At 40.5% G+C, this 15923-nt stretch overlaps 1 protein-coding gene across 1 annotated transcript in view; it reads left to right on the top strand.

The window, feature by feature from the left end:
* LOC141983318 (sodium channel protein type 5 subunit alpha-like) overlaps positions 1–15923 on the top strand; it is a 132405-nt gene that overhangs the window by 66633 nt on the left and 49849 nt on the right. Inside the window, exons 14-17 of the mRNA XM_074946338.1 lie at positions 6228–6457; positions 6981–7175; positions 9728–10081; positions 13691–14137. Of these exons, the coding sequence (XP_074802439.1) occupies positions 6228–6457; positions 6981–7175; positions 9728–10081; positions 13691–14137 (1226 nt within the window). The remainder of the gene's footprint in view (positions 1–6227; positions 6458–6980; positions 7176–9727; positions 10082–13690; positions 14138–15923) is intronic.

Raw genomic sequence — 15923 nt, 5'->3', positions numbered from 1 at the left:
ATAAGACCCTATTTAACTTTCTTATCACTTTGCCAAACTTTAACCATGCAGGTTGAAATTTTACATGCTGGGTGTGTGCCTCAGGCTGATCATTTCTGGGAAATTTCAGCCAAAAGGGTTTATCGATGTCCAAGAACCATGCTAGGAAAAATGTTGTTTTGCCCATGTTAAAAAATCTTGGCAACCTTTCTTTTGAGAAGCTTTATCACCCACATGCTTTGAAGCATGGGCCTGAAATTGGATAGGAGGTGACCTTTGGGGTGGGGAGGAGATTGGTACTGGTTCGGGGAAGAGACTGGGAGCTGGGGAGGGAAATGGAGAAAGTGATACTGGAAGCCAATGTGTTTGGGAAGACTGAGAGGAGACAAGGCGATGGTGGGGAAGATTAGGATTGGCTTGGCAAGGAAAATGAAACTAGGAACCAGTGAGGGAGAAAGAGGTGGTCTGGTAGGGGAGAGACATCTGATAAGGAGTCGGAGTTTGGGGGAAGAACTGGAGTGTACTAGGATTGGTATGAGAAGTCTCTGAAGTGAAGAATAGGATTGGCTAGGTGAGGACAATGGGGCTGGGAGGAGGAGCCAGAGTTCCTGTCAATTTACTGTCTTGCTGAATGACAGAGCAGAAGGAGTCAACCTTGGGGGTGAGGGATGGCCAGAAGAGTTTGTGCCTTCTAGAGCACATTCCGCACCAGAGCCTGGAATGGAGCTCGAGATTCCTCTGCTGTCAGCAAATGTCTCTGAAACCCATTGGCAAAATGTCTCATCCATCTCTGGTGCTAGGCCACATAGAGGATAACAACCTACTATTGCTGGTTGCATGATTGCTACTCTGAAGAATTATGTTCTGTCCCTGCTTCTGCCACAGAGTTCCTGTCTGATGTCAGTCAAGTCACCTAAACTAGTCTTTTCACAGGTGTTCACTAATTGTGTTTTCCTTACTTTCTGGCTGCCTGACTTGAGACCCTGGGTTCTGATTTGCAGAAGTAGTGAGCACACATAGCTGCCACTGCGTTCACTGGGAGCTGTGTTTTGAACATATGTAATAATAATTCTATATCTTTCCTCATCGCATATTTTTGACAGGTTTCCATTCCCCATGCCATGATATTGTACCAATTAGAACTGTGCACCACCCTTCCTTTTGTGCTGACCACTTTTTGTCAATTGAGTTGGCCATATAGTGTTGGAAGCCCTATCTCCCCTCTTCTCCCACTTCCGGGGCTTCTATGTATGAACATTTTTGGCTCCATCATCCATTGGGGGGCGGGAATTATTTTAAAAATATTATTTACTATACCCTTCTTAAAAAGAAAAAAGAAAAGGAGTACTTGTGGCACCTTAGAGACTAACCAGTTTATTTGAGCATGAGCTTTCGTGAGCTACAGCTCACTTCATCGGATGCATAGCATATCGTGGAAACTGCAGAAGACATTATATACACACAGAGACCATGAAACAAAACTTCCTCCCACCCCACTGTCCTGCTGCTAACAGCTTATCTAAAGTGATCATCAAGTGATCATCAAGGAAGGCCATTTCCAGCACAAATCAAGGTTTTCTCACTCTTCCCCCCCCCACACACACACACACAGACACACCTACAAACTCACTCTCCTGCTGGTAATAGCCCATCCCTCTTTGAAACCTCTCTTTATAATGCGCATGATAATCAAGGTGGGTCATTTCCAGCACTAATCCAGGTTTTCTCACCACCCCCCCCCCCCCAACACACACACCCTCCAAAAACCACACACACAAACTCACTCTCCTGCTGGCAATAGCTCATCTTACAATGTGCACAGCAATAATCCAAGTTTAACCAGAACGTCTTGCGGGGGGGGGGGGGTTTGTAGGAAAAAAACAAGGGGAGATAGGCTACCTTGCATAATGACTTAGCCACTCCCAGTCTCTATTCAAGCCCAAATTAATAGTATCCAATTTGCAAATGAATTCCAATTCAGCAGTTTCTCGCTGGAGTCTGGATTTGAAGTTTTTTTGCTTTAAGATAGCGACCCTCATGTCTGTGATTGCGTGACCAGAGAGATTGAAGTGTTCTCCGACTGGTTTATGAATGTTATAATTCTTAAGATCAGCGGCACTGCTATGGGTACCCGCATGGCCCCACAGTATGCCAACATTTTTATGGCTGATTTAGAACAACGCTTCCTCAGCTCTCGTCCCCTAACGCCCCTACTTTACTTGCGCTATATTGATGACATCTTCATCATCTGGACCCATGGAAAAGAAGCCCTTGAGGAATTCCACCATGATTTCAACAATTTCCATCCCACCATCAACCTCAGCCTGGTCCAGTCCACACATGAGATCCACTTCCTGGACACTACAGTGCTAATAAACGATGGTCACATCAACACCACCCTATACCGGAAACCTACTGACCGCTATTCCTACCTACATGCCTCCAGCTTTCACCCTGACCACAACACACGATCCATCGTCTACAGCCAAGCTCTGCGATACAACCGCATTTGCTCCAACCCCTCAGACAGAGACAAACACCTACAAGATCTCTATCAAGCATTCTTACAACTACAATACCCACCTGCGGAAGTGAAGAAACAGATTGATAGAGCCAGAAGAGTTCCCAGAAGTCACCTACTACAGGACAGGCCTAACAAAGAAAATAACAGAACGCCACTAGCCGTCACCTTCAGCCCCCAACTAAAACCCCTCCAACGCATTATTAAGGATCTACAACCTATCCTGAAGGATGACCCAACACTCTCACAAATCTTGGGAGAAAGGCCAGTCCTTGCCTACAGACAGCCCCCCAACCTGAAGCGAATACTCACCAACAACCACATACCACACAACAGAACCACTAACCCAGGAACCTATCCTTGCAACAAAGCCCGTTGCCAACTGTGCCCACATATCTATTCAGGGAACACCATCACAGGGCCTAACAACATCAGCCACACTATCAGAGGCTCGTTCACCTGCACATCCACCAATGTGATATATGCCATCATGTGCCAGCAATGCCCCTCTGCCATGTACATTGGTCAAACTGGACAGTCTCTACGTAAAAGAATAAATGGACACAAATCAGATGTTAAGAATTATAACATTCATAAACCAGTCGGAGAACACTTCAATCTCTCTGGTCACGCAATCACAGACATGAGGGTCGCTATCTTAAAGCAAAAAAACTTCAAATCCAGACTCCAGCGAGAAACTGCTGAATTGGAATTCATTTGCAAATTGGATACTATTAATTTGGGCTTGAATAGAGACTGGGAGTGGCTAAGTCATTATGCAAGGTAGCCTATCTCCCCTTGTTTTTTTCCTACAAACCCCCCCCCCCCGCAAGACGTTCTGGTTAAACTTGGATTATTGCTGTGCACATTGTAAGATGAGCTATTGCCAGCAGGAGAGTGAGTTTGTGTGTGTGGTTTTTGGAGGGTGTGTGTGTTGGGGGGGGGGGTGGTGAGAGAACCTGGATTAGTGCTGGAAATGACCCACCTTGATTATCATGCGCATTATAAAGAGAGGTTTCAAAGAGGGATGGGCTATTACCAGCAGGAGAGTGAGTTTGTAGGTGTGTCTGTGTGTGTGTGTGTGGGGGGGGGAAGAGTGAGAAAACCTTGATTTGTGCTGGAAATGGCCTTCCTTGATGATCACTTGATGATCACTTTAGATAAGCTGTTAGCAGCAGGACAGTGGGGTGGGAGGAAGTTTTGTTTCATGGTCTCTGTGTGTATATAATGTCTTCTGCAGTTTCCACGATATGCTATGCATCCGATGAAGTGAGCTGTAGCTCACGAAAGCTCATGCTCAAATAAACTGGTTAGTCTCTAAGGTGCCACAAGTACTCCTTTTCTTTTTTCTTTTTACGAATACAGACTAACACGGCTGTTACTCTATACCCTTCTTGGAAGCATTAAAAGTAAATCATAGAATTATAGGACTGGAAAGGACCTCGAGACATCATATAGTCCAGTCCCCTGCACTCATGGCAGGACTAAGTATTATCTAGACTATCCCTGACAGGTGTTTGTCTAACTTGCTCTTTAAAATTTCCAACGATGGAGATTCCACAACCTCCCCAAGCAATTTATTCCAGTTCTTAACCAACCTGACAGGAAATTTTTCCTAATGTCCAACCTCACAACACACCTGCTAATACATCCCAGAATGATGTTTACTTTTTTGCAACAGTGTTACACTGTCAACTCATATTTAGCTTGTGAAGTCACTATGACCCCCAGATCCCTTTTTGCAGTAGTCCTCCTTAGGCAGTCATTTCCCATTTTGTATGTGTGCAACTGGTTGTTCCTTCCTAAGTGGAGTACTTTGCATTTGTCCTTATTGAATTTTATCTTATTTACTTCAGACCATTTCTCCAGTTTGTCCAGGTCATTTTGAATTTTAATCCTGTCCTCCAAAGCGCTTGCCACCCCTCCCAGCTTGGTATCGTCCACAAATTTGATAAATGAACTCTCTGTGCCATTATCTAAATACTTGATGAAGATATTGAACAGAACTGGACCCAGAACTGATCCCTTCACTCGATATGCCCTTTCAGCTTGACTGTGTACCACTGATAACTATTCTATGGGAATGGTTTTCCAGCCAGTTATGCACCCACCTTATGGTAACTCCTTCTAGGTTTTATTTCCCTAGTTTGTTTATGAGAAGATCATGCGAGACAGTATCAAAAGCCTTACTAAAGTAACGATATACCACATCTACTGCTTTCCCCCATCTACACAGCTTGTTACCCTGTCAAAGAATGTATACATATAGATTTCACATAGATTACCCTCCCCCAACACACATACATGCACTCGGAAAGCTGCTGTGTAGCAAGTCCAGTAGTGCTGCATGTATGTTATTAATTACCCTGTACTTGTGGATGTTCTCAGTGATGCACATCTTGGTAGCGCACTGTGTGATTATCGTACAGTCAGAAAATTCAGCAAGATAGTCAATTAACAAAAATCATATCCTTATCTATAACAGATACCTAATTTATTCAGAGACAAATCTATTATCTGAATGTGACCCCATATGCCTGAACATCAAGCAGCACATATCACAATATCAGTATATTATCTGTATTACAATATATATTGCATTTAGTGCCCAGCCATCCTACAAAGTCTGTCAAGAAGCAATGTTCCCACATCAGTATTTGCTGCCACCCACGTGCAAATTGGAAAAGAGTTTCTATTCTGCTTTTGGAGGGGAGGACACACTGTATCTATATATCTCCTGAAGTGTATGAGATTTGTTTGTGGCCACTTCTCTTTTTAGAAAGACAATGTTCATCTTTCTTCAGCATACCCATAAAGTGAGTAAGCCATGTATACAACAGTGTTCTTCCATCTGCTTATGACGGAAAAATAGGCTAGCAGCTGTTTGGTGTAATTTAACACCCAGACTTTTAAAAAAAAAGTGCAACTTATATCCTTTTACTCAAATGCATTCCATACACCAGATGGAAAAATCATATCCCTCCTTTTCCATCACTCAATGAGATCCTCCAAGATAGCTGTTAACCTTACTTTCAGTTTCAATAACCCTGTCCAAATCTACTGGCAGTCTGGAGCTTAATAAATGTTGCTTATGTGTTTGTACTGAGTTTTGCCTCTGGTATTTAGACTTTAAGTGACCTGAAACTTTTGCAAAATACAGGAGTGTTTACATGTGCATGTGAATTAGACCTAATCAAAATGTAACTGTAATACTGTTTCACTTTGGCACTAATCAACCACTGAGCTGTTTGTTGCATTCAACATGGTTATTAGTGATATTGCACACAAAATGTATTCTATACAAGTGGGGGAGAAAGCACAAAAGTAGTTTTAATTTTTATATTTCTTGGCGAATGAGAAAGCAAGGTGTCACCCCAGTCATATTTTTCCAGTGTTGTAGACAATAGGAATGTATGTCTAAAATGAATAAGGTTCTGATTAAAAGCCCATTGAAATTCAGTGGATTTTGAATCAGGCCTTGTCTGAAGAGAATGAGTTTAAATATTAATTCACTGATCTGGGGTTTGTTTAAAAAAAGAATGGAAGGCTGAGAGAGTGCCTTATATAGAAAATGAATGATATGATTGGAAAAAGGCTCAAGAAGATGTGATGGGTTTTGGGTTTCATTTTTCTGTGCTTTCATTAGTTTCGGTTCTTCTCTTGTCACATAGGACAGCACTAATTACCTGGTTATTGCTTTGTTTTCTTTGTCATTTGTAACTTGAAGAATCACAACAGAAATGCCCTTCCCGCTTGAAGGACTTTGCCCTAAAATATCTTATTTGGGACTGTTGTCCACTGTGGTTGAGAATCAAGAAAAAGGTGACAATTTTAGTAATGGATCCATTTACTGACCTCACCATCACTTTTTGCATCGTGATGAATACTATCTTCATGGCACTAGAGCACTATAAAATGAGAAGAAATTTAAAATTCATGCTTGACGTAGGCAACAAGGTAAGTGAATTCTGACATTCACTATCAAGAATGAATTTATGTGTATTTCTACCCAGGATACAAAGAATGGTGGTAAGAACAAACGATTCATTTATTCATTCTCTGTCTATTAATTTCCAGGATATGGGATTCCCAAATGTTACTCTTGTTTCATAGTTGTTCTAAACATCCTTTAGAATATGAGCAGACAAGGCTAGAATTTTTGTTGACAATCTGTTATGATATACATGATAAAAGTAGGGTTTGCTGTTCAGACTTTACTGATGTACCTATATCTATGCTACTACATTTGTGGGCCGAGGGTCGTACTGGCCGCCGCTTCCAGCAGCTCTCGTTGGCCTGGAGCAGCGAACCGCGGCCCCAGTCGGCCGAACCTGTGGACATGGCAGGTAAACAAACTGGCCCGGCCCGCCAGGGGTTTTCCCTGCACAAACGGCGGAACGAGTTTGGGAACCACTGGTCTAGAGAGATGTGCTCACAGTACCTTTTAGGCAGATATGACTTACTGTTTCTTTTATCATAGGTCTTTACTGGAATTTTTACTGCAGAAATGGTCTTGAAAATCATTGCTCTAGATCCCTACTACTATTTTCAGCAGCGCTGGAATATTTTTGACAGCTTAATTGTCACTCTAAGCTTAATTGACCTGAGTTTACCCACCAAAGGTAAAGGAAGAAAAGAACGAGGAAACCTGTTAGTTTTACGTTCCTTCAAACTGGTAATGGCTCATATATATTCAGTCTCATAAAACTTTTTTTGCATGAATACAATAGAGAGGATTTTAGTTCCCCCATTCAGTGCAATTTCTATACCCTCATATTAGGAACTGGAAACTCATTTTTTCTAATTTCAGACCCATTTAAAACTTTGACAAACAAATATAGCATTTGTATTTCACTGTGAGATGATTTAAAAACATGGAATAAAAGAAGTACAAGAAATATCCAAAGTTAAGATGTAGTTAATGTTGGAGGAGAGAATGAAAAGAATGAAAAACAAATTCAGAGAAACTGAGAAAGAAGAAATGGAGGAAAAAAAATGTAATAAAGACATATTTATACTGTATATAATCACCATACACTTGTGCTATCCTGGATTTTAGGGAGGTGGTTGGTTTATCTATTCATACACTATATCACAGTCTTCTTTTTAGTTAGAAACACTTTTAAAAAAAACAAATAAAACAATCTTGGGAAAAGTGTGATTTTTAATTTAAAGTGAAAATGGTTTGCAAACTCAATTTTTTCTGGTAAATCCTACAAACCCCTGAAATAGTATTTCAGGTTCATGAAATCTTCAAAATGCATGTTTCCCCATCCTTACCTCATTTCAGTTTGGAATGGAAAGTTGCTGTTCTTCGTATTAACTATTGCAACAGCAACTGCTATACCATCTCCAGCAACAATATTGAGTGTTGTCAACTATTTCCTTCTCCCATGATGTACTTTTGCAAGTTGTTCTTCTGCTTGTCAGAGACCATCACAGCAAGCAGCTTCTGAGGAGAAAACGTGTCAAAATTAAAGGAATGGCTGAAAAGAAAAGCAAATCATGTGACAAAAACTCTATATAACTTTTGAAATATAGGCATCTGACCCTGAGAGAGAGAAATGTGTGAGCCTTTCAAATAAACCAAACAGTCTCGGGCTAAGATTATTATTTTATAGTGCCCACATGAAAGAGTAAGGATGTTTTTCTGAATCTAGGCCTCAGGCCCCACTCCTACAAACACTCAATTATGTAACTTTACACACATCAAGAGACTTGGAGTTACTCTTGTGTGTAACTGTTCGCAGGATTGAGGCCTGTGTGATGGATTGGGTAGACAAAAGGAGGATATAACAGGCATCCTTATTTAAATGTTTTTAGGATGTCTCCTAAACACCAATTTAGGAAAGGCATCCCTGTTCCAGAAAGCACTTAAGTATGTGTGTGTCAGTTAAACACATGCTTAAGTGCTTTCTTGAATAGGGATGGATTTAAGTGTCAGCTCAAGTGCTTTCCTGAATTGGAATTTTAGCTGGTATTTTGTGATTTGTTTGAAGGTATCTCACTTTCTCCCAATGCACAAACAGGGATGTATTGTATCTATATATAAACTATATAGGCACCCATTTTCCCATTTATTTATTTCCCCCTTTGCTCTACCAGTCTACTGTTGCTACGTTGTCAGTCATACTTGTTACTGGTTCTTCTTTGTGGTAATTTTTTTCTTTTTGATTAATTAGGATTTCTGAAAAAGATCCCATAAGAATTTTATTCGTCAAGATTGGAGATCTATCATAACATTTATCTTTGAAGAAAGTTACTTACCTATTTTTATTTTCTGAATACATTGTACTGTGGTTGTAATAGATCATTATTCACCAGCTCAGAATTATAATATGTTGTTGTTTTTACCATTTTATTTTCAAAATGGCAAGGAACTGATTTTTTAAAAGATTACAGGCTGACATTTGCCAGAGGCAGAGATCCTAAGTGTCATGAGATGTTATAACTTCTATAAATACAAAGAACAAGAATTACAGATAAGTAATTACCTTTCTGCATCAACACGTAGACCCTAATCGAGCAAAGTCCTTTAAGCACATGCTTAATTTTAAGCATGTAAGAAGAGCCATTGAAGTCACATGCTTAAAATTAAGCATATACTTTATGTGCCTTGCTTGTTTAGTGTCTGTGATGCTGTGGTGGTGGATGCTATAAAAACTTAAGATAGATCCTTGGCCTGATTTACAGAGGTGCTGAACAGCTATGACTCCTATCTAAGTCAGTGGGAATTGTGGGTGCTCAGCATCTCTAAAATTCAGGACATTTGCATGTAAATATTTGGTTATTGAAAATGGAAATAAAGTACAGATTATGATAAACAGGAACTTAAGTTCTGATTCTAGAAGATGTGAAAATACAGGAAGAAGGAAATGCACCAGCTTGCTTGCCTGAGAAACTCACAATGGAAGGTGCTAATAAATTGCTACTAGTGGTATGGTAAACATTTATTTTATGGGATTGTGCAAAGACCACAACCAGGATTGTGGTATCACTGTGCTAAAAGACACACAGATGAAGAGAAGGTGACAAAGATATAACATATAAACAAATCAGTAGTCTATATTACATAGATCATATACTGACTTAAAATACCCTACATTTCATAGTGTTTGAGTAGTTTGAAATGTCTGCATAATGTTTTTTTAACCATTTTTAAACAGTGCAAAATGAAGAATATCTAATCTTCTGTTGTCTAATGCTATGTTTTATGTTTATACACAGCTGAGGGTCTTCAAACTGGCAAAGTCCTGGACGACTTTGAATACACTTATTAAAATCATTGGTAACTCAGTGGGTGCCGTGGGTAACCTTACCCTGGTTCTGGCGATCATAGTCTTTATTTTTGCTGTAGTAGGAATGCAACTTTTTGGTAAAAGCTACAAAGAACATGCCTATAAAATAAGTAAGGATTGCAGGCCACGTTGGCATACGATGGATTTTTTCCACTCATTCCTTATTATATTCCGAATTCTGTGTGGAGAATGGCTTGAAACCATGTGGGATTGTATGGTGGTAGCTGAGCAACCATTATGCCTTATTGTCTTCTTGCTGGCCATGGTGATAGGAAACCTAGTGGTGAGTTTCCAGATATGTTTCTCTTTTTATTGCCTGTAGAGTATACAATATACTGACTTATAAGAGATAAGGTAGGTGAGGTAATGTTTTTTATTGGACCAACTTCTGTTGGTGAGAGAGACAAGCTTTGGAGTTTACACAGAGCTCTTCCTCAGGTCTGGATTCAGCAGACCTGAAGAAGAGATCTGTGTAAATTCAAAAGCTTGTCTCTTTCACCAACAGAAGTTGGTCCAGTAAAAGATATTACCTCATCCACCTTGTCTCTCTAATATCTGGGACCAACACAACTACAAAACACTGCATAATCTACTGACTTATCTTTCTATGAATGGTAGGTCTCCTACAGATGGTGGTAAAGGGGCCACCCCATGTCAATTGTGCTCTAGTAAATCCCCTATTTATCTTTCACATGTGGAACTCATGTTCATATTTAAAGTAAGACTCTTTCAATATTGCATCACTGAACCTTTTCACAGACCAGTATTCATTCCAATGAGGAACAATTTTCTAACGGAAAAAAATTACTAGCAACAATTTTCTTTTTCATCTCAAGATTTTGGTGGAAATAATCACTAAGGGCTGAATGCTCAAAAGGAGTTAGGCTCCAAATGTCTACTTAGGCTCCTAATTTCTGTTGAAATCAGTGGAAGTTACTGATAGATAATGGAAGTTAGGAGCCTAACTTTATTTTTAATAGTTTCCATTGATTTCAATGGGAGTTAGACGCCTAAATAGAAAGTAGGAACCTAACTCCTTTTGAGAATGCAGCCCTGTATTTGCGTATCACAACCTGTTTTTTGTTTAAGAACTTGTTTCTCTACTGAGTTATTTGCAGGCAATCCCTGGGCCCACACATGAACCCACTGAAATCAGGATTCTGTCAGAACATAGCTCAATGCAGGCTCATAGTTCAGTTCTCTTTAGATGCAAGACATCGGATCTGCTTTTCCTCTTTCTTATAGTAGGCTAAATCAGAAGTAACTACGCTAAATCAGAAGTAAATACACTAAAATCAGTGTTGTTGCCCTACTGTAAAAGTAGAGTTCCTGAGAGAAAACTAACTCTCAGATGAAATTTTTGTTTCCAAAAGGGCTTTGAATTACTTTTGTTGGCTTTCTGCGAATCAGTGGAATCTCGTTTGTTTGTTTGTTTTTAAACAAATATTAAGATGTGAACATTGTATTTTGTGTGGGAATAATAAAAACCTTAATCTGGAAGTAAGTTTGAAAGTACATATCAGTAATTTAAGAGCCCCATATATTATAAGGATGTTTTAATTTATCCCCAAAACAAGCATTACAAACCCAGGATATTCAGAGAGAATGAAAAACATCAGCCTAGGATGTTTACATGGCATCCTCCCACGCATACTCCCACATTTGCAAGCATAGTGCAAAATTAAATATATAAAAAAGACTCATAAGGGGGTACAAGACCTGATTCTTCTTTTGCTTACACCAGTGTCAGGAGTTACTCCATTGGAGGAAGTGCGAGGAGGATCATGACCAAAAATTCTCATTTTACGTTTTAAAATAGTAGATTGGAGCTGGCAGTGATCTCTTTTTAGAGAAGCTTAGTGCAATAAAGCCAGAAATACATAGGAGCCTGGGAATGAGAAAAGGGAAAGGGGAAGTGGACAGCGTAACTTGGGTTCCACCAGTGGAATCTGGGTTGTGGGAGCTGCCAGTCTCTCTCTGGTGGAAGTCTGCTTGGAGATGCGAGGTTCATGGCTGACCTGCACAGCTCTAAATGTGGGCAGGGGAGAATCAGGATGGGTGAAGGACATGTTAATTAGTGCATCTTCTTCCCACAGAGCTCGTAGGGAGTCCTGGATGGAACTTACAGTTGTCAGAAATCTTTTGTGGCAGCAGGGTGAGGGGATGCATGATACCCACCTGGGGATGACTGTCTGTCCGAAAGCAAAGCATCATAAATAATCTGGGGGCTCTGTTCAGCTAAAGAATGTCCATCAGGGGACTTGATAACCAGCATCCGAAGGGTTTAAACACCAAGGAAGGGGTAGATTTATTTAGTGTGGGTTTTGGACCCAATGCAAATCCGAAGCAGTTCCACTCAGGTCTGGTGGTGTTTCCCTTAAGAAAACCATCATGAGACTAAAATCAGGCCCTTACTAGTCTTTACTATGCTGAATCTGTGCTCTTAGCCTAATACAGGGGGTGATAGTTCTACAGTACAAATCATCTCCAGCTTCCTTTTGCCAATTCTGGCCAGCTAAAGGAACCATGCCCCCATAATTATGTATATCAGTAACTTTGTAATTGTCTCCCCCTCAAGGAATTGATGGAACGTAATGATACACCAACTTTTATTTCTTTTACTCCACTTGGAAGTGCTCCCAGGAGACTGTGACTCTGAGGCAAACATTAAAGGTTCTTCAGTTGCGAGGCCTCATAAGCTGCAGCACCTGGTGGATCCCAATATGCACTTGGTGAATTGTCTCCAAATTCCGTACTCTTCCCAGTTCCCTCAGAGACACTGTCTCCCGGACCACCTTCTCACCAACATCCTTCCAGCTGTCATAAAATCTTCCCTCCTTCATCGACTCATCCTTCACAGCTGATACTATTAGAATTTATTCCCAGACAAACAATATGTTAAGCAGGAGGGTGCATAACAGTGTTTTAAAGGTAATAAACATTTTAAGAATGTTGCAACCATCCCCAAAACAAACTTTATAAACAGAATGTTCAGAATTCAGGATAAACTTAAAGGAAATCTAAACATATTAAGATAAGGAAATGCACAGTTAATGCACCCAAACAACCTAACTCTTTCCTATAGTGATGCCAGGCAATAACCATAAAAATCATTGATGTATTTTATGCTTATTGTCCCAGATTAGATTAAAGTGATTTTAAAAGACGTGTTAGATTTGTTCAATCTTTTTTCCCCCTCCACGTATCACCACAGGGCCAAGGTAAGGCTCTTTGTGTGCTGTACCTGGGCGTTCCATGTTTTGACTTTTTAAACTCAAGATTTATCTCTGCCAAGTTTTGCATAGATAGATAATACATGAATTGAAAACATTTAAGACAAAAAGGGCCGACAGAGAGTGCTAAATTTTTTGTGTAATTTTAACTCATATATTAATGGATTTACTTGCAAATGCTCAGACAATTCATTCAATACTCAAAGAGTAAATGCTGTAATTTTGGGGAAGATGCAGAGTATTTTTCATACAAATACAAAAAGATTAAATTCTTGTTTGAAGAGCAAAACTCCACTCAACCTTCACTATATAGTCATGACCACAATTTATTATTAATTTACCATTACTATTATTAACATTTTAAAACATGTTGCAGTAAAATTGTGTGATTTTCATACACAGGCCTGTATTACAGAAAGGGTCAGTTTTATGCCACAAAAATGTTTTTTGTTTTTTATTTTTTGGAGGATCATGAAAACATGCCCTTTTGAGATCTAAACATGCTCTATGAAAAATAATTTTATGAACCATAATTTTGTTTTGTCTTAAGGCTGATGCATTAAGAACAAATTGTTTAGAAACTGACTAATCTTCAAGCCTCCTATTTAAATTTCAAAATTATATTGCCATGATTTTCTTTTCACTTCAATTATTTTTAGGTTCTCAACCTGTTCATTGCACTACTGCTGAACTCCTTCAGTGCTGACAACCTCCAAGCACCTGAAGATGATGCAGAGATGAACAACCTTCAGATTGCATTTGCTCGGATCCACAAAGGACTTCGCTTGCTGAAACACTCAACATGGGATTACTGTTGTGGAAAGCTCCGGCATCCAAAGAAAGTCACCAAAAAGAAAATTAAATTGGCTGCTGAGAACACATGTGTGGAGATTGGGAAAGAAGGGAAGAAGTGTAAAGAAAATCACAGTAACAATGTGATTGAGAAAAATGGGGAAAAATGCTCAGTTAGCATTCTTGAAGATTTTATCACCAACCCCAACATGTTTGTCTGCGTCCCGATTGCTGAGGCAGAATCTGATAGTGAGGACTATGAAGATGATGATGATAATCCAAGTACATTCACAGAAATGGAGAACAGTAAACAGGTAAGAAGCCTATTCAGGAGAAGATGTTTGAGACTACAGGCTCTTTAATGGAGCTGGCAAAGGCATAGCATGATCCAGCTGCAGGAAGATGAATTTAGAAAAAATCAAAAGAGAACTAAAATGTAATTTTTCAAAAGTGAGGGTAATTACCCATTGGAAGAACTTACCAAGAGGTTTGGTCAGTTTTCTATCTCTTGGAGTCCCTTTGGCTCTTCCACTTCAGGTATCAGGGCATCCTGGCGACGTCAATCGGAGATTTATGGTAGCAGTGTCCTCGCAGGTCGCGCAGTACTATTGGTGCCGCGTCTAGCGTGCACACAACCCGAGCCCTCCAGTTCCTTCTCAACTGTCCTCGGCTGAAGACGGAGCCCTGGGGCAGTGTTCATCACTCTTCCAAACCTGTCGGGAAAAAAATAATGTAATTAGTTAGTCATATAGAAAGGTGTAGTTAGTGTAGTGTTAGTTTTTATTACCCCTAACCACCCCCCAAAGTTTAAGTTTATCCTCCCCACACTGGGGGCGGTTAACCATTAAGATGTCTGGCTCCCCAGGCTTTAAGCAATGCGGCTCCTGCCATGAAGCAATGCCCATTTCGGACGACACTCTTTGTGTGTTCGTGTTCTTGGGGAGGCGCATACTATTTCTTGACCCAGAAGAAGAATGGGGGATGGAGACCTATCTTGGATCTCAGGAAACTCAACAAGTTCGTACACACTCAAAAGTTCAAGATGGTGACACTGGGCACGATACTTCCAGTGCTGCAAAAGCAGGACTGGTTTTCAGCCCTTGACCTCCAAGATGCTTATTTTCATATTACCATATACCCTTCTCACAGGAAATTCCTGTATTTCACAGTAGGACACAAACACTTCCAGTACAGAGTACTGGCACCAAGAGTTTTCTCCAAAAACCTAGCAGTAGTGGCAGCACATCTAAGCAAACAGGGAATAAAGATTTTCCCTTACCAGGACGATTGTCTTTTCAAAGGCCCAACTCAACAAGAAGTACTGTACTCAGTCCAGATGACAATTACACAATTCAGGGATCTAGGGTAGAGATAAATGAATGAAAATCCACTCTAATCCCTGTCCAACAACTGGACTTCGTCGGGGCACATCTCGATGCCATAGAAGCCAAGGCATCTCTGCCCCTGAACAGATTCACAACTCTGACAAACCTTATCTCAGAGGTACAATTCAGCACCCAAATACCAGCTCGTACTGCCCAGCAACTGCTAGGACACATGGCAGCCACAACATTTGTGGTACAACACGCAAGACTACATATGTGCTGCCTACAGGGCTGGTTGAGCTCAGTATACGTACCCAGCAAGCACAGCCTACCTAGAGACTCATCATATCAATCTACTAGAGCTAAGCACGGTCTGCAATGCCTGCAGACATTTCCTACATCACATAAAGAACAAATTCATGCACATCATGACCGACAACATTGCATGCATGTTTTACATCAGTCGCCAAGGAGGCGCTCGATCACACTTGATATGCACCAAAGCCATGAAACTGAGGAACTGGTGCAAATACCACAACATAAACATTTTTGCCTCATACCTTCCCGGCTGTCAGAACGCAATGGCAGACACACTAAGTAGGTACTTCTGTCAAGACCATGAATGGGGGAGTCTTGCTGTCCATTTTCCGCCAGTGGGCCCTCCCCTGATCGACTTGTTCACATCCCCAACGAACTGCAAATGTGCAACGTTCCACTTGAGAGCGGGAATGGGACCCCGGTCACTGGGGGACAGCTTTCTCATCACATGGAATGC

The sequence above is a fragment of the Natator depressus genome, chromosome 2 (assembly GCF_965152275.1).
Source record: "Natator depressus isolate rNatDep1 chromosome 2, rNatDep2.hap1, whole genome shotgun sequence".
Classification (NCBI taxonomy): Eukaryota; Metazoa; Chordata; order Testudines; family Cheloniidae; genus Natator; species Natator depressus.
Note: the sequence above shows the minus strand (reverse complement) of the source record. Positions and strands in the feature narration are given on the sequence as shown.